The following is a 23,532-nucleotide window of genomic DNA, read 5'->3' as shown; positions in this document are numbered from 1 at the left end:
TTTGGCTTTAGTTTGTACAATAAAAAAGTTCCACAAATACCTTTATGGTCAAAAGTTCATAGCTTACACTGATCACAAGCCATTGATAGGAATATTCGGCAAAGAAGGCAAAAATTCAATATTTGTAACAAGACTTCAAAGATATATTCTTGAATTATCAATTTATGACTTCGAAATCCAGTACAGGCCTTCTGCAAAAATGGGTAATGCGGATTTCTGTTCGCGATTCCCATTAGAGCAGTCGGTTCCCGTAGATTTAGATCAAAATTTTATAAGAAGCATAAATTTTAGCAATGAATTCCCAATTGACTTTGTTATTATTGCCAAAGAGTCAAATGACGACATTTTCTTAAAACAGATTATGACTTATATGCGTGATGGTTGGCCGAAAAAGTTGGACAAACGCTTTTTAGACGTTTATGCCAATCAGAATGATTTGGAGATAATTGACGGATGCGTATTGTATCAAAATAGAGTGGTGATTCCACATAAAATGAAAAGCGGGATACTTAAACTTTTACATGCCAATCACGCGGGAATGGTTAAAATGAAACAGTTGGCAAGAAAACAAGTGTACTGGTTTGGGATAAATAAAGATATTGAAAATTATGTTACAACATGCGAAGTTTGTAGTAGCATGGTAGTAGTGCCAAAAACAAAGGTTTTGTCTCATTGGACACCTACTATAAGACCTTTTAGTCGAATTCATATCGATTTTTTTCATTTTTCTCACCACACTTTTTTATTGATTGTTGATTCATTCTCAAAGTGGTTGGAGGTAGAATTGATGAGGAAAGGCACGGATTGTGCTAAGGTGGTGAAGAAATTGGTAGCTTACTTTGCTAGATTTGGCTTACCAGATGTTCTGGTTTGTGACGGGGGTCCTCCATTCAATTCTTATTCATTTACCAACTTTTTAGAAAGGCAAGGAATTAAGGTGTTGAAAAGTCCACCATATAACCCTTCAAGTAACGGCCAGGCCGAGAGACTTGTTAGGACTACAAAAGAAGTTTTAAAAAAGTTTTTATTAGAGCCGGAATTGGCCAATGTTGATTTGGAGGATCAGATTAATTTATTTTTAATAAATTATAGAAATTATAATGTGACAAATGAAGGGCGATTTCCCACAGAATATATATTTAATTACAAACCAATAACTATGCTAGACTTATTAAATCCTAAAAATAATTATAAAAAACACATATCTATTCCTGAAACCCTGAATGATGATAGATTGGAAAATTTTCCAAAACTAATCAATAAGAAGTCATGTCCGAATGATGACTTAAGTGATCTGATGGAGGGTGATACCGTTTGGTATAAAAACTACCATCATCACTTGCCAAACAGATGGGTAAAAACAACCTTCTTAAAACAATTTTCGTTGAATACATTCCAGGTACTTCTTGGAAACGTGGCCCTCATGGCACATCGAAATCAGATTAGGCGTTGTAAGGATCGGGACCCAGAAGCAATGCCGAACGTTCTGATGGGCCCTAGTACAGTTGTTGACAAATTGGATGGATTGGAGCAGGAAGAGAATTATAGCGGAGCTGGAAGCGGCTTAGATGATGGTTTGTTCCGGGGATTCCCAGAGCACACACTGGCAAAGGCTGGTCGAAAAAGAAAAGCCTCAACGGCGAACTTGCCGGGGGGATGTCCAAGACGTTCGAAGAGAACAAGAAAAAAAATTGAAAATCCAGATTATTCGTATAATTAATTATATTTTCAAAAATGCTAAAATTATTCATATAGTTGAATTCCGGATGAATAGTCCTATCTGAAAAGAAAAAGAATTAGATTAAAAACTTACGATATAGTTGAATTATTAAAATGAGTTGAAAAAATATTGTAAATATGTCAAGTTAATGAATAATTATCTTTCTTCTGAAGAGGGAAGAGCTGAAATGTATTCACCAGTAGTATTTATACATAGTCGATAAGATTTGTCAACCGTCAGTGTTGGCAACTGTTAACTAAATCTGTACATATAAAGCTTAGGAATAAACTCACTTCGTTTTAGTAACCTGAATAGTGTACACGCGTTTTTGATACTCCGAAAACCTGAAAAGATAAGAAAGTAAAAATTAATAAAAAGTTCTAAAATCTAAAGTGGAAAGTTACAAAAAGAACAATATCGGAATATGGAGGTAAATGGTTTTGTTTCATTCAAATGTAGTGTTCAATCGACGACACGACCTGCCACTCGTCTATTAAAACTGTATCGTAAATTTAACTACCCCTCATTAACTTCTCGGTTAATTTTTCAAAAGGGCGTATAAGCAAGTGACAGTTTCTCTTTAATCACTCTCTCTTTCGATTATTGTGATGTGATTAAAAAGATTTTCTTTGATATCACTATTCTGTTTGAAAGTCGAAAGTTTCGGGTATCATTTCATGCAAAGAGTTGAGTAATAAACGTGGAAACCGCTTGGTAATTAACAGAAGAGAAAGTAAACAAAGAGAAACTGTCACTTGTTCATACGCCCTTCTGAAAAATTAACCGAGACTTGTAATGTCAAAACTAAAATCCCATGAAAATGTCTAAAACTAGTAACCTAGATTGGTAAATTGTTTATTTTTGGACAATAGTTACTACAGCCTTGGTTACGTTTTCTTTTCAATTGAAAAATGAAAATAAAGCAAAGCAATTATGTGAGTAGAGCAATAGAAGAAAGAATACATAATTAAAAATAACCTTTTTATAAGAAAAAGGCCAAAGGTAAATCACAGACTAACAGACATGACAGTATGAGTAAATTCTTATAAAAATAACTTTTCGTGATGCACTAGTTCCACCTATATTGTACTGCGCGAACTATTTACTATCGGTACACCCCTTGTGTTATGTAGAAGTGTTTTTACTAGTTAGTTTCCCTTCGTTTGTTAACACCGACCAGCTGCTTGCAGGGATGCCTGATTTCACCAAAATATTTTAAAATGAATCGTCACAATAAATTATTGGATTACGTTGATAATATATTTAACTTTTTCGCGATGTTGGAAGGTAATCATTTATTTGACTCAACGTTGTTCATCTAGACTATTTTTTATTGTGTTGGTAGTAAATATTATAACAAAACGGGTTCGATTTTGTATCGCGTTGGAGGATGAGAAGTAAGACAAATTATGTATATAGTTTTGGCAATATGTATTAAATCTGTATCCCGCATGAAATTCGCATCGACGTATACAAATCAATACATTACAGGTAATTCTGTATGAATGGCAACTCTGTTGGTAAATGAAAAAATAAACACAGTCTAGATGACAGACAAGATGTTTTTGATAGGGTAACGTGGCGCCATCATGACACATGTGAGTACTGTCCCAAATAAAGGAATATTCGAAATGACCGTTAAAATGATTGAAGAATCTTATTTGAGTGTCCTGTCTGTTAGTCTGTGGGTAAATCTTATAATTTGTTCTTATATCGAAATGATTATTTTGTTTTATTAGCCTACGGTCAACCTGAAACCTACTCAAGAAAGTGGACCGAATTGCCAAGCTGCTTATTACTGAGACTTAATTTCTGTAAGGACCATGGACATTTCTGATGAATTTCAATTCATCTACCATCGCGGTAGTCGAGTCAAGAATATAGTGATTTTCACTGTCGGCTAGAAAAGATTGCGATGCGATAAGATCGCGACAAAATTCCGCAAAGATAGCGAAACTGTCATTCGCATCGATTCAACCTCTTCGAGACCACAAGCCAGAAAAAAATATTTTTTAAATTGACCGTTACAATGACTAAATTTTTATTTATTATTAAGAAAACTTCAGTCATAATGAATTCTTATTGATAATGCGTATGTGGCAGATTACGGTTACAACTTGCACGGATTTTTAGGCGTATGCTATTTATTTGACATAATGTACGATTCAGACGATCCACCTCCTTCCGTCACCGTCACCGGAACGTCAGCTTCCGTCTAAATTAGTTTAACACTTTCTTTATCGGAACGTTCACACGCTCCGTCCGTCAAGACGTTCCGTGACGGTGACGTTACGTGTGAATGGCTTCATAAGAATGCATGTAATTAATGTTGACGGAGATTGACTGTGCAAAAGAAGACGGAACGTCTGAATCATACATAATGGTTATTTTGTGCTTAGTATGTTCCCTTTTCATTCATATTTTGTATTCATCGACGCCTTGGTTTTCAAAACCTCGTGCTTTATTCGATTGTGCTATTTGTCTACTCTAAAAAGTTGGTCGTCTTTGACAGATATACATTTGTTGATGCTTTCGATGAATAATGAAATAACAACTGTCGCTAAGGAATTTTACCAGTTGAAAATGCAATTGGCCTCAATCCAACAGTCGATTAATTTTTCTTTTGGCCTAATGCTAGTTAATTTCAATACAACAGACAGCGAAGGGGTTAAAACAACTGTCCAATTTTCTGGCAGTGATGCCAAGTGAAACTTTAGGCGTCTGCGTATTAGAAATGGTCCTATGCGACCTCAATAGTTAGAAGTATGACGAAAAAACCAAACGAAAACAAAAGTCATTAAAATGGACGATTGTTTATAAAAATTTCGAAAATCTGCAAAAAACTCGGCTTAATTGCAAAGTCTGCTAACAAACGAAATTGCAAATTTACATACCAATCTGCAAACCTGGCATAAGTGGCTCTGACGCTCATTATTTCGCTATCCTGCGACGATTCCGTCGCATTCTATGTCCAGCTGAAAACCACTATATCATATCTACGGTTCTACCGCCGAGTGCAAACGAGGACGTGCCATCGTTTTACAAAATGATGTAGTGTGTATTTTACCGGATCAGATTTTATCATCTGAAAATTATAAATCATAAACAATGTGAAATAGTTTTGTTTTATTGCGAAGGGATTAAATTTAAGAGTATTATTGCCATTCAAATCATACTTCTAGTCCAAAAATCCAATTTAAATTAAAACTCAGATCCAACCCCAAGTGGTTTACCTTCTAGCGCAAATGCTATTAGAAACAGTTTTCATACGACAAGCAAGTTAACCGACGAAAAACCTGTTATAATCCACCTAGTGGTGTAATGATGCCTTTCTCATATCAATCATACTATCATATATAATACTGTGGTATTCTTCAAAATAATTTTCTTCGATTCTTAAAAGAAGAACCGAAATCGGTTTGTTTGACCGTCTACTGATAAAATAAATCAATTGGAAAACATTTGAGGTCGATTTAGAAATATTTTTAAGGTTTTTCCCCATTTTCAGTGATGGTATACAATTTTTAACCCACTTTACCCTATATTTCCGGATCCGGAAGTCGGATCCGCATGAAATTCAAGAATTACGTATGGGACCACAGGACGTGTTTTCGACTATTTCTGGCCGATGCAGGTTTGGTCATTTAGGGGTTAGCCAAATTTTGTGCTGGCACATAACCGTTTTCATTATTTTTTACGTTCCGTCTTTGACTCATCAGTGCAGAGCAGTTTAAATTGAACTGCTAAGTGCTAAACTCGGCAGTTGAATTTGAACCGCTAAGCAGACGTAAAGTTTCTGCTACTTACAGAACACTTTTTGTTTTGCAAAATGACCAAACCTGCATCGGCCAGAAATAGTCGAAAACACGTTCTCGTTCGGCACGTCAGAAAAGACATTGCACTCTATCGCAAAACAAAAAGTGTTCTGTAAGTAGCAGAAACTTTACGTCTGCTTAGCGGTTCAAATTCAACTGCCGAGTTTAGCACTTAGCAGTTCAATTTGAACTGCTCTGCACTGATGAGTCAAAGACGAAACGTAAAAAATAATAAAAACGGTTATGTGCCCTAGCACAAAATTTGGCTAACCCCTAAATGAAGAAATTGTTATTTAAAAAGAATCTTAGACTAATTATTGTAAATTAATTTTTTATTTATTATCGAATTCATTTTGTGCGCATTTGAACCTAATATGCATTGCCACACTAAATTTGATTCAAATATAGTTTTATTTGATTAAATTTTCAATAGTTTTGTTTCATTCAAACAATTGTTTGAAGTTGAACAAAAGACTTAATATATTAGAATCTAATGTACACTATTTCTCTGCGTGAACAACAGCAATCTAACTTTGAACAGACCCTGTCAGCTTGGAGCGAAGTCAATCTTCAGTTCAGCAACGCCATCGCACGGCATCACATTCAACATATCATGTCAATTGTATGGGTGCGCAACCCTGCTATTTTGGCGCGCACGAATTTGACATTTTTCTCCCCTACTTCTATGTATAAGATTCGATGCGGGCTCGCCTGGGGGCGACATGCTCGCAAAAAAGGATGTTGCCAATGATTTGTTCGGGAAATGTGAGAGCTGGATATCTTGTTAATATGATGTCTTTGCTTTGAACCATCAGTTCTAGTACAGACCTGAGTTGTAACGAATAATGTTTGATATCATTTCTGTATAAAATGTTCATTACGACCTAAGTAACAGAAGTAAACAAACCGAGATTTTTATTGCATTTTGTTAGGAATATTCTAATACACGCACTACCCGAACACCGTTTCTCGATTCACTAAAAAATCTGTCAACACATTTGACGTATGTCGAAATCAATGAAAATAATCATTAATGCTATTTTCGTCATTTGGCAATCTTTTGACCAATGTACCAAAGCATAAACAAAAGTGTATGCGCGGACTTACGACAAAATAGTTTCCACGAAAAAGCAGATCTAGTGTGATATTATGAAAGTGAGACTAACTGTAGTGTTGGAGATATTTAATGGGATCGAGTTGCTATTAAACTTGTTGAAAAATACGCTGATTAATTTGGAAAGAAACTGATTTGTTTCCAATCGTAGAAACCGTTATGAATCCTTCGTCAAACAAAAACGAAAATTATCAAAACACACTAAAAACGAGTCGACTGTCATTTTTTTCCACTTGACATGCAAAACTAGCTCTTACTAGTGTTTTCGAGCAAAACTGGCTTTCACACAAGTGCGAGTAACAAAGCGACGAATAAACAGTGAGACTTTCGCAAAATGACGGAACTAACAGAAGCAAAACGACTTATGTGTCAAGTCAACCAGGAAAAAACGACCTATCATACTGTCCAATGTACATGATCAAATTACAAAACGACGTAAGTGTCGTTTTTTCATAAAAGTTATCTTTGTAGTTGAAAATTGTGAATAAATCACTATGATACGCTGCACGCATACAAATTGGACGAATTAGTGAAGAGATGAAGGTGTTTCAATTACTCATTATTAAATAGGATTTCAAATTGTGCGATTATTTTTCAACATCGCTTTTCTCGGTTCGGTTTTGAAAATTTTATGCAGATTTGTTATTTGGTTTGTTTGTTATTCGCTGATGTAGTATCATCGTGCTTGTTTAAGTCCGTATGAACTATTCGACGGACACATATACATTCGAACGAATGCGAACAAGTCATTCTTGTTTTCACTCGAGTGTGTACGAACGCGATTCCTGTGCAAAGGAAGGATCGGCATCACAGGTAGTATTTTAGGAAGATTCCAAGCATAAAAAACGTGACGAATGCTATATGATAAAATTATATTCGATTATTGAATAAACGAGTAATTAGAGAAATCCGACATCCCTATCTGCGGGCGAAGCTGATAATAAATGTTGCCAGATTCATTAGAAAAACTACACGAAGAACAAATAGTAATCAAGGATTGATTTTGTTTTTTGCGTTTCTCATATACACACTTAATTTTAATTTCCGAATAAATTTCTTGAATTCAGTTTCGGTTTCTGAATCCTGGTCCAGGATTTTTGGTTCTGTTGTAGATAAATGAATGATAGCAAGTACTCACCAGTTGTGAATATTGGATAAATTTCGCTAATCGGTCCTCTTCACAACCATTGAAATATTCTCAAAGGATCTTCCAAGCTTTTCCTCCACTTTCTAAAAATAACTAAAACGAACGATAATCTAACAATTAACTAATATGGACGTTAATTCAAGCAAGAAATTAAGCTTAACATGTGATCGTGTCGTCATTTTCCCTTCCTGTGAACTGTGGGTGCTGTTAGGAATAGAACTTTTGCGCAAATATCATTTAAGGGAGAACAATGCGTGAATAAAGGCTTTTGTGACGCATTTTTTCTTGATAGGGTGCAGTGTTAGGTACTTTCAATACATGAAAACTGATTTTACCATCCTTTCCAAACTTCAATTAGATGAAAAATAGAACAAATAAATTAAATTAAATGAGAAAAAAAATGCCGAATACAATTCTTAATTTTTTTACCGGAAATTTTCAAAAAATGAACTTGAATGAATACTTTTTAAAATTATTAAAATTTGAAAAAATAACAACACCGACGAATATTCAAGCAAAACAATGCTTACGGATTGGTTAAAAAGGTGTCAGCTACCAGTATCAAATCCTAAGAAAAACAAATACTGCGGCCAAAAAAAAAAGCTTGCACTAAATCTTATCCTGTTGACTTTTGGTATAACATGACTCAAATTGATAAACTTTTTACTTCAATTGACGAACACAGGATAAAACAGACTTTTATATAGACTTTCTATATTTTATTATATTAAAATAATATAGAAAATATTACATGCTATTTGAGACCTAGCTTACGTTAACCCAAAGAAAAACTTTCTAAACCGGTACAGTCGAATGGTTTCTCGCTATGAGTCTATTTGTATATCCAGAAAGAGTATAAATCTATAACTCCTAGTGTAATCCTTTTCCTCGCACATCACATTTATGCCGTTAGTCACCCGGTGTGTATGGACATGTGCTGATTTAGGCAATTAGGCGAAGTAAAACCTTTTTCACTAATTGAACTTTTATATACCTCACACTTGCGCCAGCGGGTGTGCTTGGTGAGAGCACCCACGTTTTTAAATTCTTTGTTACACACTGTGCATTTGAGCGATCTCTCGCTTGCATGTGTCAGCTCGTGCCTCTTCATGTTGGCAAATTCATTGTAGCCTTTGTTGCACACAGCACATCGGTGCCGGTATTTACCCCTGTGAATAGGCGAGTGTTGAGCTAGGCGGTAATTCGTATCGAAGCTTTTCTTGCATATAGTGCATTCAAAAAATCGCTCGCCCATATGAACACGCATGTGTCGTGAAAGAACTAATTTCTGCTTGAAACCTTTGTCACACAAGTTGCATTTGAAGGGACGCTCATCTGTATGAATGCGTGCGTGTTCTCTTAAAATTGAATGGTTATAAAAGTTTTTGCCACACACATCACACTTATATTTGAGATCGCCTGTATGTCTGCTTATGTGTCTATCAAGACAACGTTGACTGGTAAAATCTTGTTCGCATTGCGTGCATTTGAACGGACGCTCACCTGTGTGAATACGTTCGTGAATTTTCAAAAGTTTAGCTGCAGTGAATCCTTTGCCACATACATCACATTCATACCGATAATCACCTGTATGAACGGACATGTGATGAGATAGCCAGGACTTAGTTGAAAACTCTTTTCCGCAATCGGTGCATTTATGCTTTTTGCCCGTATGAATGTGCATGTGCCTGGTAAGAGTCGACTGGACTTTAAAATCTCTACCACATACAATGCATCTGAACGGTTTCTCACATAAATGAACGCGTTCGTGAATCTTCAATTTCGTAGGTTTTTTGAAACCTTTGTCACATACAGCACATCTATGTGGATAGTCATTCATGAGATTGGACATGTTGAGGAATTAGACTAAAACAATCATCAAAATATTTTGTGAGTGCAGTCGATCCCGTTCGTTATATCCTTTTCAGCTCTGAATCGTTTTTCGCACACTTCTTGTTTGTACGGTTTGACACCAGTACTGGGCAATCATATGCTATATTAAACGGCATTTATAGCTATCGATACTACATAACCGATGATCACTATGCTTTTTTGGAGGAAGACGACTTGTAGGCGATTGCTAGAGTAAACGATGTTGCTTTGGCGCAATTTGATGGCCTTCTTTGGTATAACTTTCCTTCCATGATCAGATTTTATCTAACTGCAAATATGAAAAGCTTCAGACTTGACTAACTGATATCAACATAAACAATTTACCGACTTTGGCTGTGCGACATGATGAGGTTTTTTTGTACTGGCAAACAATCTTTAATCTTACTATTTAACTGTAAATACAACTACATCAGTATTTGTTTAGTTATATAAAGTTCTAATTCTAAGGTTTTCACACTTTTTCCCTTATTAATTAGGTTTGATTGATTCAAAATAGTAAATACCGATCACAAGACAAGACAGCTCACGTTACGATTTCGGAGCCAAGCCTGGGAGCCACTTTGACGTTTTTGGTGTTGTTATCAGAGATGCCAGATATTTTCATAGAAAATCTGTATTCATTGTATAAAAAATCTGTATTCACTAATAAAATGAAATTCTTGCAACAAAATGATGATAAAAGATGTTATTCTAATAGGTTGTGGTTGTAAGATGGTAGATTCAATCAGTCAATTCAACGACGAAGTTTCATAGTTTTTTTATCCACAATTGAATTGCAATTCCATATATTTATCTAGTTTGAAATTGATGACTTTATAATTTGACATGGAATTGCAACGCACAATATGCAACGTCAAGTCGGTTCATACAACTCTAAGTTTGACAGTAAAGTCACAGACTAACAGACATGACAGTATGAGTAAATTCTAATAAAAATTATTTTTCGTGATGCACTAGTTCCACCTATATTGTACTGCGCGAACTATTTACTATCTGTACACCCCTTGTGTTATGTAAAAGTTATTTTACTAGTTGGTTTCCCCTCGTTTGTCAACACCGATCAGCTGCTTGCAGGGATGCCTGATTTCATCAAAATATTTGAAAATGAATCGTCACAATGATTTATTGGATTACGTTGATAATATATTTAACTTTTTCTTGATGTTGGAGGGTAACCATTTATTCGACTCAAATTTGTTCATCTAGACTATTTTGTATTGTGTTGGTAGTTTTCACCCGAAATTAAGTGGCGGCAGACCAGAAGCAAGTAAATATTGTAACAAAACGGGTTCGATTTTTTATTGAGTTGGAGGATGAGAAGTAGGCGCAATTATGTATATAGTTTAGGCAATATCAAAGATAAACTCAAGATAGAGTAGTCTGCGATTTCTTACACACTTAAATTTTTTAGCTGAGTCTCGGCAAAAAAATGCCGAGATTCGCACAGCCGAGTAATCAGCAATCATCTCGGCAAAAATAAAATTACTGAGCGTCTCGGCACCATCAAATTTGACAAACGTCAAATATTGCCGAAATCGTCAGCATAAGATTTACTGTTTGCTCAGTGAAACGTTCACTGAATATTCGGCAATCCAATAAAACGAAAAAATGAAAAAATAAATTACCGAATCATCAGTAATTGAAAATCTAGTCAATTAATTTTGTTTGTAATTTCTCAACATTATAAACACGCCATTCAGGATCAAAAATTCATTTTATTAACACTTAAAGGAGGCTTACAAATTTGTTGTCAGTAGTGCTTAAAGCCTCTACCTGAAAACATGTAGCATAGAAAAAGCGGCGTTTTAAGATGCGGCCACCTTGAGTCGAGCTGGAAATATGAAAATAAAAATATATATTGATTTTTGGCTTACAAAAATGTTCAATATTTAATGATGCATATACGGTATTGTTAAAAAAATAAACTTACTTTGATCTATTGAATTATTCCATGCATTGGGTTATTTTTTCGCATATCCCCCAAAATTTTGTCTCGAGGACTTCTTGAGACCCGTGTTGGGTGTTTTTCCCTTATAATCGCGAGTGCTCTGATAAAGTCGCTTTTTATAAAGCGAAACATGTCACTATATTTATTCAATATTTTTACTTGCAAGTGGTTCCACGGTTCTTCGAAGATTATCCATTTTTTCACTGCGAAGCGAAAATGTAACGCGGCAATAAATGACAGCTGTCGTGCTGAATCTCGGCAACAGCTAGCGCATATTCCGAAATCTCGGCAAACGTCTCTGCTGATGTCGGCATATCTGTTGTTTACTGATAAATTCAGCAAGCAAGTATGCCAAATTTCGGCAAAGTGAAGCATTTTACCGAAATATCAGTGAATGCATTTAACGAAGTTCAGAAACATGCGTATGGATTCCTGAGCAATCAGCAAATTTACGTGTTGCTGATCAGTTTCGGCATTTTATTATGCCGAGCTCAAGAAATGGTTTTAAGTGTGTAGGTATCATTTGAATAGGACCCCTCGATGAGCTCGGTTCACTGTCAATTTGAGTATTTTGAAGCAAAACAACAAGTGTCTGATCACTAGATGCGTCGTAACTATGACAATGATTGTTTATGTTTGGAAAAATATCAAGTTACAGTATGAACGATATTGAGAAATTTCGCTTTATATCAGTGATTCTTAGAATAAGAAAGTGAAAACTACTTAGAACCATTGTCTAGAATTTATTTAGTTTGTTATAGCCTCATCCCATGAAGCATCAGTTGTGGCAAGAAATCATTATATGCTGAATGTAAACATATGTGTGCTTCCTTTCTAACTTGTATTGTTTCCATGGCATTTTGTCGGAACTAGTCGACGCTTGTTAACGGAGGGTCAATAAAATTACATTATTACTGAACCAACTGGTTCACGATTACTGACCCAACATTTTTCAATGAAACGTATGGAACATTGTAACACAGACTAACAGACAGGACACTCAAATTAGATTCTTCAATCATTTTAACGGTCATTTCGAATATTCCTTTATTTGGGACAGTACTCACATGTGTCATGATGGCGCCACGTTACTCTATCAAAAACATCCTGTCTGTCATCTAGACTTTGTTTATTTTTTTCATTTACCAACAGAGTTGCCATTCATACAGAATTACCTGTAATGTATTGATTTGTATACGTCCATGCGAATTTCATGCAGGATACAGATTTAATACATATTGCCAAAACTATACACATAATTGTGCCTACTTCTCATCCTCCAACGCAATATTAAATCGAACCCGTTTTGTTACAATATTTACTTGCTTCTGGTCTGCCGCCACTTAATTTCGGGTGAAAACTACCAACACAATAAAAATAGTCTAGATGAACAACGTTGAGTCAAATAAATGGTTACCTTCCAACATCGCGAAAAAGTTAAATATATTATCAACATTATCCAATAATTTATTGTGACGATTCATTTTCAAATATTTTGATGAAATCAGGCATCCCTGCAAGCAGCTGATCGGTGTTGACAAACGAGGGGAAACCAACTAGTAAAAAAAACTTGTACATAACACAAGGGGTGTACAGATAGTAAATAGTTCGCGCAGTACAATATAGGTGGAACTAGTGCATAACGAAAAATTATTTTTATAAGAATTTACTCATACTGTCATGTCTGTTAGTCTGTGATTGTAATCTTCAGTTTATCTTTGGCAATATGTATTAAATCTGTATCCTGCATGAAATTCGCATGGACGTATACAAATCAATACATTACAGGTAATTCTGTATGAATGGCAACTCTGTAGGTAAATGAAAAAAATAAAGACAGTTTAGATGACAGACATGATGTTTTTGATAGGGTAACGTGGCGCCATCATGACACATGTGAGTACTGTCCCAAATAATGGAATATTCGAAATGACCGTTAAAATGATTGAAGAATCAAATTTGAGTGTCCTGTCTGTTAGTCTGTGGTAAAGTTCCATGATGCCATTACTTATGCCTTAAATAAAGTGTCTCTGAGCGTATCTTTTTCCAAAAAAAAATCATCTTCTCTGTTAGTTTTTCATTAATTTGGCTTCTTCAATATAGGTTTTCACTCAGTCATTGAAAAAAATTGAATATCAGTTCAAATTGGTTTCAAATCATAATATAAATGGATTTCATAGATTTTCATATTAATTTGTGATTTGTCCATTGATTAATAGACTTTTATATCGTCCCTGGATCAAATACTAAAAGATATCTCAGACAGAAAAGTTAAATTTGTTCTTTCTTACTTTTTGTGACATCTGTATAAATATGTATAAAATTTAGAAAATCTGTATAAAATCTGTAGGGTAACAGAGGTATTTTGGCCCACTTTAGGATTGATTTTATTTTGGCCCACTTTGTACAAATATCCACCAAATGTTGTGATATCTTTGAAAAACCCTTCCGCAATAGGTAATTTAATATGATAGGCATCAAATTGATGCAACATGGGTTACTTAACATGGATAAAATCGATAAAGTTTGTTAGGTGGGCCAAAATATATGAAGTGGCCAAAATACCTCTGTTACCCTACTCTGTATTGAATCTGTATGCGTATGTAAAAATCTGTATAATACAGATAAATCTGTATAAATGGCATCTCTGGTTGTTATACTGTTTTCTTTACCACAGGGTTCTCTCATCGCATTTTGCAGTGTTTGCAGCAAGATTTGTGAAATTACCAAAGGAAATTTAAACTCAAATTAAACTAAGTTCAAACAAACTTGAACTGATATTCAAGAAAGTTATGGTATCTTGAAACTTTATTGTAAGAGCAAATTCAGCAGCTGCAAGATTCATATGGGTGGTCTAAAATATAACTAAATCTGAAACAAACGTATCCCCAGCAAGCCGTTTCAGTTTTTTTTTATTCGAACAGTTTTACTGTCAAATTTAAAACTGATATACGCTGCCGGTCTATTTTTTCTATATTTGAAACACAGATAAAACGCTACTGGGGCTGCCAGTTTATTTTGTTATAATTATTCAGATTTAAATTTCAAAACTGGTATAAGTATGGTAAATTTCAAAACTGGTATAAATAGGGTAACAGAGGTATTTTGGCCACTTCATATATTTTGGCCCACCTAACAAACTTTATCGATTTTATCGGATTTTATCCATGTTAAGTAATCCATGTTGCATCAATTTGATGCCTATCATATTAAATTACCTATTGCGGAAGGGTTTTTCAAAGATATCACAACATTTGGTGGATATTTGTACAAAGTGGGCCAAAATAAAATCAATCCTAAAGTGGGCCAAAATACCTCTGTTACCCTATGCATCTAGAACTAGAACTCTCCTGAACATGCCCTAAGACTAAGAATTGTATGACTTGACAAGACATTTCACATTGGGCGTTGGAATTCCATGTTAATTTATTTCATTAGTGAATACACATAAATACAGATTTTTTATACAAAGCAATACAGATTTTCTATGAAAATATCTGGCATCTCTGCTACTCACACAAAAAATAAGAAGAAGAGGCATTAACATCCCGAGTCAAATGAAAGCTAATACAACAAGCAAAAATAACATGCAGAATACTGAATATTTCAAGGAAAATATCAACACAAAATGTCAACTATCTGATGTAGAACAAGACGACTTTGGGAACTGTGATAGAATTACTGAAAGGTTGGTGCTGTTATCTGCTCTAGATAAACATAACGAGTTTTGTGATTTTTGAATTGCTAAAGATTTTCGTATTTTCAGAGAGAAAAATACACAGGAATCATCAACTAATTCTGAAACATCTTCAAAGGAATACGAATGTGAAATTTGTGGTGAACATTTCGCGCGGAAAAACTATCTCAGAAGGCACATGTTATCTCAACATATGGCTATTCATAAAGAACACAAGTGCCCCACATGCAGCAAAGATTTCACCTCAAACCGTGGCCTAATGGAACACATCAGTACTCACACTGGTAATTATCGATTCAAGTGCGACGTGTGCGGTAAAGGCTTTACCCGAGGTGTGAATTTGCAAAAACACGAGCGCATTCATACGGGAGAGCGACTGTTCAGTTGTAATATATGTGACAAAGGTTTTCATACCGAGAAGAATCTTGCCGAACATTTGCGTGTTCATACTGGAGAGCGCCCATTTAAGTGTACCTTTTGCGGAAAGGATTTTATCACTAACACTACGCTTAATAATCACATGCCAGTACACACTGATGAATATAGGCATAGGTGTGATGTTTGTGGCAAAGGATTCACGATAAAAACTCATTTAAAACTGCACAAACACATCCATACAGGTGAACGACCGTATAACTGCACTGTGTGCGGGAAAAATTTCTCCTGTAAATTTGGCCTCACTTCACACATGTCTGTTCACATGAACACATATCAATACAAGTGTGAAGTATGTGGTAAGGGGTTTCGTATTCGTTCAAACTTGAAGAGACATGAACGCGTGCATACCGTAAAGTTTAAAACGAATGAATGGCCATACAACTGCAGCGTTTGTGATAAAGGCTTTCGGGAAAACAAAAATCTTGCACTGCACATGCTTCTTCACACCGGTGAGCGGCCTCATCAGTGCACCATGTGTAACAGAGGGTTTACAAGAAAATACAGTCTAACCGCACACATGCGCCGCCATACGAGTGATCCATCCTATATATGTACCATATGCGAAAAAGGCTTTTACACTGAATTTGCATTAAGTAGACATATGGTTATCCACACCGGGGACTATTGTTATAAGTGTGATGTGTGTGGCCAAGGATTCATGATCGAACTTGATTTGAAAACGCACAAACACATACATACAGGTGAATGGCCTTTCAAATGCACCGTATGTGAAGGTGGTTTTGCCACAAAACGATCTCTTGCTAGACACATGTCCATTCACACAGGACTTTCTCGATATGACTGTGCTGTGGCAAAGGGTTCCAAGAATGTTCTGACATGAAAAGGCATAAACTAATTATTAGCAGTGAGATACTGTTAAAATGCATCATATGTGGCAAAGGTTTTCGGTTCGAAGAAGCTCTTGCGAGGCACATGCGCCAACACATAAGCGAGCGACTGTATAAATGAAGAGTCTAGTGAACAGTCAAACTTGAAGCAGCACGAACCCAACCATACAGACAGCCCCGGCGAAGCACTTTATTGTTAGAACCTGTTTTAATAACAAGCGTTTTTGCTGAGCAGTTGTTAACAAAATGTGTGAGAGGTTCTCTTTGTCATATAAACCCCATAAAGCACATTGACATTGTATAAAATTATAAAATATATGGATAAAAGGTAAGCGGTTGGCTGGAATAAAAACAAAACCTTATTGGTCAATATTCAGAATGGAGTTTTACTCTGAACTAAGCCAGAAAATTCTAGCGTAGTGGTCTTATTAGCTTATAACCAAACAAACTCTATATGGCTGAACCGATCGAACTTCGATTCACGAAAATAGCTTATTGTTCTATTGAATACGGTTAAATTTCGGAGGTGAAAGCGTTCCGTGAAGTTGACTTAGCGAGTCAATTAGCATCACAATTAGCTCCTTTCCATTGCCATTACTTGCCGTTAATGGTCTCCTGATATAACGTGTGAATCGTACTTTAGCCGAATAACATATGATGTTTGTTTTCATCACGAAATTTCACTTGAACAAACGTATCTCCTGCAAGGCGTTTAAGTTGTATTTATTTTAACAGTCTACTGTCAAACTTATAACTGGTATACGCTGTCATTCGATTTTTTGAAGTCTTGAAACACGAGTAAAACGCTGCTGGAGCTGCCTGTTTTTCTTGTTATAATTTCCTGATTTCAATTTTAAAACTGACATAAATTATGCATCTAGAACAGGGGTTCCCAAAGTGGTCGATATAGACCCCTTGGGGTCGATATCATTTTTGTGGGGGTCGACGTAAACGAAAACTGACTATAGGGGTCGACGAGGTCTAGGTTGTGTTTATTTGACCATCCGCAGAAATTGGTAAGTATTTTACATCAATATTAAAAAGTAAGAAATCGAATTTTCAAAGGAATTTGTTGATGGGGGTCTGAAGCCTAAGTTAATTTTAGTAAAGGGGTCCATGACTCAAAATAGTTTGGGAACCCCTGATCTAGAACAAGAACACTGCTAAATCTCGGTTAATTTTTCAAAAGGGCGTATAAGCAAGTGACAGTTTTTCTTTGATTACTTTCTCTTTTGATTTATTTATTTATTTAGGTATAATCAACAGACACAATATGGTCCTAAAGATAATTCCTAGTAATATATAAAAAATTTCCAAGTATCCTACTGCGTGATAGATTTAAGTCAAATCCTGATGAAACGCGGTTGAATGATCTCTGCAAGCCAATAATAGCATTGCTAGCACCGTAGTTTGTTCGTCGTAAAGGAAGTCGAAGAAATGCACTGTTGCGAAGAGCCCGGGGTCGGTGCGGAGCAAAGCAGGGCAGTCAACCCTGTCGGTCAAAACATCTGCTATCAATAAAGCACGTGCAACATCTCGACGAACTTATAGTGTATCGAGACCGATTAATATCCCGCGACTTTCGTAGCTTGGTAGTTGGTGAGAATTGTTCCACGGTCTTCTATTAATTACCAACCGGTTTCCACGTTTATCACTCAACTCTTTGCATGAAATGATACCCGAAACTGTCACTTGCTTATACGCCCTAATGAAAAGTCAACCAAGAAATATGCCCTAAGTGTTTCTTATGGATTTCAATAGCTTTTTTACGTCGGTGTATGCCAGTATAAATTTGACAGAAGACCTGTTCGAATAAATAAAACTAGAACGGCTTGCTGGAACTATCCTGGGTCTGTTTCAGTTTTCTAAAGCGAAAGCGACATAATTAAATACAGAAAATAAACAATATAACAAGATTTTCCAAGAAAAATATCGACGCAAAATGCGAAACAACTGGTATAAAACAAAACGACTTCGGGAGCTGTGACAGAATTACTGAAAGGTTTGTGCTGTTAACTGCTTTAGCTTCATTTTGCTAAAGATATTCGTATTTTCAGTCAGAAGAAATTGTGCCCTGCACAGGAACCAGAAACTAATTCTGAAACATCTTCAAAGGCATTCGAATTTCAGATTTGTAGTAAACAATTCGTCAACAAAGACAATCTCAACAGGCACATGTTAATGCATGCGATTTAGTGGCAGTGCAAGTTTTAGGGATAATCAAAACGCTCTATCTCAACATATGTCGACTATTCATGAAAAGCACAAATGTCTCATATGCAGCAAACATTTCACCTCAAACCGTGGCCTAATGGAACACATGAGTACTCACACTGGTAACTATCGATTCAAGTGCGACGTGTGCAATAAAGGCTTTAACCGAGGTGTGAGCCTAAAAAATCACGAGCGAATTCATACGGGAGAGCGACTGTTCAATTGTAATATATGTGACAAAGGTTTTCATACCGAGAAGAATTTAGCCGAACATTTGCGTGTTCATACTGGAGAGCGCCCATTTAAGTGCACCTTTTGCGAGAATGATTTTTTCACTAACACTGCCCTTGCCAATCACATGCCAGTACACACTGACGAATATAGACATAGGTGTGATGTTTGTGGCAAAGGATTCATGAGAATGTCTCATTTAAAATTGCACAAGCACAACCATACAGGTGAACGGCCGTATAACTGCACTGTGTGCGAGAAAAAGTTCTCCAACAAATTTGCCCTCACTTCACACATGTCTGTTCACATGGACACATATAAATATAAGTGCGAAGTATGTGGCAAGGGATTTAACATTTGTTCAAACTTCTACAGGCATAAACGCGTTCATACCGTAAAGTTTGATACAATTATACGGCCATTCAAATGCACCGTTTGTGATAAAGGTTTTCGAGAAAACCAAAGACTTGTCCTACACATGCTTGTTCACACAGGCGAGCGGCCTCATAAGTGCACTATGTGTAACAAAGGGTTTACACAAAAATACCGCTTAACGGCACACATGCACCGCCATACGAGTGAACCATCCTATAAATGTACCATATGCGAAAAAGGCTTTTACACTGAGTTTTCTTTAAGTAGACATATGGTTTACCACACCGAGGATTATTGTTATAATTGTGATGTATGCGGCAAAGGATTCATGATCGAAACTGATTTGAAAAATCACAAACAAATACATACAGGTGAATGGCCATTCAAATGCACCGTATGTGAAAAAGGTTTTGTCTTGAAACAATCTCTTACTAGACACATGGCCATTCACACAGGACTTTATCGATATAATTGTGGTGTGTGCGGCAAAGGGTTTCAAGGCATCACTAACATGAAAAGGCATGAACTAGTTCATACCAGTGAGAAACCGTTAAAATGCATCATATGTGGCAAAGGCTTTCGGTTCGATGTCGCTCTTGCGAGACACATGCGCCAACACATATGAATGTTCTATATGCAATCAAGAATTTACAACTTAACAAAACACATGTCCAATCACACGGATCGACTTCATCATGAATCTGTTGCCTGCGACGAAGAGTCTAGTGAACTGTCGAACTTGAAGCAGCACGGACACAACCATACCGACAGCCTTAGCGAACCACCTTATTGTTTTTTTCCATTTGTGTTTGTATAATATGATGTGTGTAAAAGGTGATAGCAAAGCATGTAGGTAGAACCTTAATGGATTCATTCGACTCAGTGAGCTTTCGTTTGTAACGTGTGTGAGGTTTTCTTTGCCATTTAAACCTCATAAACCAGCGTAGTATAAACTAAAGTTCGAATGATGTCGGATAAATATTTCGAATAATAAAGAACCGCTGCGTATTCCGAGTCGTTTCATTATACTTTATCATTATATCAATAAACATTATATCAGCTATGTTTCAAATGAGGGCGAAACTAACATTGACAGCAAATGGTGAGATGATTGATATTTCCAGTGATGAAAATTTCGGAAACCACTTAAAATGACGAAAATTTCGCCCTTCCTTTCCAGAAATTGAACTATCGCCTCCCTTTCAGCAGACCGTTCAATTTTGTTGGTCTTTGAGCGCTTGTTGAACGACATATTGTACGAAATATTCGTTCATTTGCTGGAACGGTTTGTTGTTTTTTCTCTTGCGAAAATAGTGTGAAAATTAAGTGTTACCTTTACATAGAAAGAAAAATTGTTGTTATTCTACGTGAAGTAGAAGTATTGTGCAGGTATGTAGTGTTAGTTTAAACAAATAAGTGGAAAAAAACTTCAAAAATTCTGCAGTAAAACTAGTCCAACGGGGCTCCAACTCCTCATGTTAAAAATGGCTCAACAATGGACCTCTGTCTGCCGGGTTTGTTGAGCGAAAAAAATGACATTCGGTTCAACGGTCTGTTTCAAAATCGGCAAACGAAGGTCCCGTGTTGGCCTCCCGTTGAACGATTGATTGGACTTTCATTGGACCAATTATCCAACGTATTGGACCAATGAAGGACCACCATTGAACGTTTTTTTCTAAGTGGGTAGCTTTTGCGTCCGTGTAGCTTTCCTAACAGCGTTGCCAATTTTCCAGTTTTACAGATTTAGTGTTCAATAATCAGAATCTTTTTCAGATTTTACAGACTTCACAAGGTTTTGTCAGATCTCAACAGTTCTTTTCGCTTTTGCCTTCTAGACGGTAGGTGGTGAGACCTTATTTTTACTCACTGAAAATGAAGCCCGGTCAAAATTTCCTTGTACTACCAATACAATAACATGGCAACTCTGTTCCCGAGTCAAATGAAAGCTAACAAAAACAAAAACAAGCAAAAATAACATGCAGAATACTGAATATTCCAAGGAAAATATCAACACAAAATGCGAACCATCTGATGTAGAACAAGACGACTTTGCGAACTGTGATAGAATTACGGAAAGGTTGGTGCTGATGTTTGCTCTAGTTAAACATCACGAATTTTGCAGCTTCATTCTACTAAAGATTTTCGTATTTTTAGTGAAAGGAAAGCACCGGAATCAGCAACTAGTTCTGAAACATCTTCAAAGGAACACGAATGTGAGATTTGTGGTAAACAATTCGACAGGAAATACTATCTCAAGTGGCACAGGTTATCACATATACGCAAGCGACTATACACATGTGATGTATGCGGTAAACAATATAGTGGCAGTACAGATCTCAGAAATCATAAAAATGGTCATGCAGGTGAACGACCCTATAAATGTCCCATATGCGATAGAGACTATGCCTTTAAAAGTTCTCTATCTCGACATATGTCTTTTCACGAAGAACACAAATGCCCCACATGCAGCAAAGATTTCACCTCAAACCGTGGCCTAATGGAACACATGAGAACTCACACGGGTAACTATCGATTCAAGTGCGATGTTTGCGGTAAAGGCTTTACCCGAGGTTCTAGTTTAAAAATCCACGAGCACCTTCATACGGGAGAGCGACTGTTCAGTTGCAGTATATGTGACAAAGGTTTCAATTCTGAAAAGATTCTTGCCGAACATTTGCGTGTTCATACAGGAGAACGTCCATTCAAGTGCAGCTTTTGTGGAGATGATTTTGTTTCTAACAGTGCCCTTGCAAATCACATGCCAGTACACACTGATGAATATAGACATAGGTGTGATGTTTGTGGCAAAGGATTCATGAAAAAATTTGCTTTGAAAATACACAAACACATACATACTGGTGAACGGCCGTATAACTGCACTGTGTGCGAGAAAAATTTCTCCTGTAATTTTAGCCTCACTGCACACATGTCTGTTCACATGAACACGTATAAATATAAGTGTGAAGTATGTGGCAAGGGGTTTCGTGTTCGTTCAAACTTGAAGACGCATGAACGTGTTCATAATGTAAAGTCATTCAACTGCAGCGTTTGTAATAAGGATTTTCGAGAAAACAAAAATCTTGCCGTTCATATGCTTCTTCATACAGGTGAGCGGCCTCATCAGTGCACCATATGTAACAAAAGTTTTTTAAGAAAATACCATTTAACCGCACACATGCGCCGTCATACGAGTGAACCATCCTGTAAATGTAGCATATGCGAAAAAGGCTTTTACAGTGAATATGCTCTAAGTAGACATATGACTATCCACACCGGGGACTATTGTTATAAGTGTGATGTATGCGGCAAAGGATTTTTGATGAAATCAGATTTGAAAATGCACACATACAAACATACAGGTGAACGGCCATTCAAATGCACAGTATGTGAAAATGATTTTGCCACAAAACGATCTCTTGCTAAACACATGTCCACTCACACAGGACTATAACTGTGCTGTGTGTGGCAAATGTTTTGACATGTAAAGGCATGAGCTAATTCAAAGCAGTGAGAAACCGTTAAAATACATAGGCGGTCAAGATTCTACAACTGATGATGCTCTAGCCAAGCACACGTCCAATCACACGATGAACTTCATCAAGAATTTGATGTTTGCGGCGAAAAGTCTAGTGAACGGTCAAACTTGAAGCAGCACGAGCCCAACCATACCGACAGCCCGGGCGAACCACCCACGAAACACAAGACAAAGTTGTTCGAATTATGTCGGATAAAAATATTTGTTTCGAAAAATAAAGAACCCCTTCCTAATCCACGCAGTTTTTTTTACCTTCTCTTTATTTTGGCACAGATCTAGTCGTTAAATATATCTCGATGAACAGGTCCATGTGCTGGGGGTTTAAATTATAAGGCACTGGTATGATTTCGAGCCCCGACAGGGAAGGATTCTTAGTGTTAGTATAGGATCGTAGGATGTTCACTTACATGCTGTGACCGAAATTGTTTAAAAATACCATTCGCAAACATGGTTTATGTAACTGATTAAAAAATAATATACTTTTTAGCTTAAATTTCATGCACAAAAGTTGCACGAGCGCAGGATTTCGCTTATTTCGTTTAGTTGGTGTAATCGAA

At 36.4% G+C, this 23,532-nt stretch overlaps 2 protein-coding genes across 5 annotated transcripts; one reads left to right on the top strand and one right to left on the bottom strand.

Moving 5' to 3' along the window:
* Positions 1–1,749: 1,749 nt before the first annotated feature.
* On the bottom strand, positions 1,750–10,228 carry LOC131426367 (zinc finger protein 239-like). 2 transcript variants are annotated; one of them, XM_058589048.1, is made up of 4 exons: positions 10,014–10,228; positions 7,788–9,957; positions 2,014–2,064; positions 1,750–1,780 (listed from the first exon to the last, which is right to left on the bottom strand). In XM_058589048.1, exon 2 carries the CDS (start codon positions 9,646–9,648, stop codon positions 8,710–8,712), a length of 939 nt encoding a protein of 312 aa, XP_058445031.1. In that variant the 5' UTR covers positions 9,649–9,957; positions 10,014–10,228; the 3' UTR covers positions 1,750–1,780; positions 2,014–2,064; positions 7,788–8,709. The 2 variants fall into 2 exon arrangements, with proteins under 2 accessions (XP_058445031.1, XP_058445032.1); XM_058589049.1 differs by having other exon boundaries at positions 10,018–10,228.
* Positions 10,229–15,155: 4,927 nt separating this feature from the next.
* LOC131426366 (gastrula zinc finger protein XlCGF57.1-like) lies at positions 15,156–23,212 on the top strand. 3 transcript variants are annotated; one of them, XM_058589046.1, is made up of 4 exons: positions 15,159–15,325; positions 15,404–15,618; positions 21,276–21,517; positions 21,595–23,212. In XM_058589046.1, exons 3-4 carry the CDS (start codon positions 21,417–21,419, stop codon positions 22,889–22,891), a joined length of 1,398 nt encoding a protein of 465 aa, XP_058445029.1. In that variant the 5' UTR covers positions 15,159–15,325; positions 15,404–15,618; positions 21,276–21,416; the 3' UTR covers positions 22,892–23,212. The 3 variants fall into 3 exon arrangements, with proteins under 3 accessions (XP_058445030.1, XP_058445029.1, XP_058445028.1); XM_058589045.1 differs by lacking the exons at positions 15,159–15,325; positions 15,404–15,618 and adding exons at positions 17,191–18,622; positions 18,678–18,956; XM_058589047.1 differs by lacking the exons at positions 21,276–21,517; positions 21,595–23,212 and having other exon boundaries at positions 15,156–15,325; positions 15,404–17,188.
* Positions 23,213–23,532: the final 320 nt, after the last annotated feature.

This window comes from Malaya genurostris, chromosome 1 (genome assembly GCF_030247185.1).
Source record: "Malaya genurostris strain Urasoe2022 chromosome 1, Malgen_1.1, whole genome shotgun sequence".
NCBI classification, from domain to species: Eukaryota; Metazoa; Arthropoda; class Insecta; order Diptera; family Culicidae; genus Malaya; species Malaya genurostris.
The sequence above is the reverse complement of the archived record's forward strand: the minus strand, read 5'-3'. Positions and strand labels throughout refer to the sequence as shown.

What these genes read in the sequence shown, in the direction of transcription:
- LOC131426367 (XM_058589048.1), bottom strand. Translation starts at nt 9,648, where the DNA reads ATGTCCAATCTCATGAATGACTATCCACATAGATGTGCTGTATGTGAC.
- LOC131426366 (XM_058589046.1), top strand. Translation starts at nt 21,417, where the DNA reads ATGCAGAATACTGAATATTCCAAGGAAAATATCAACACAAAATGCGAA. An exon ending in TGTGATAGAATTACGGAAAG is followed by an intron (nt 21,518 to 21,594) that starts GTTGGTGCTGAT and finishes TCGTATTTTTAG; the next exon opens with TGAAAGGAAAGCACCGGAAT.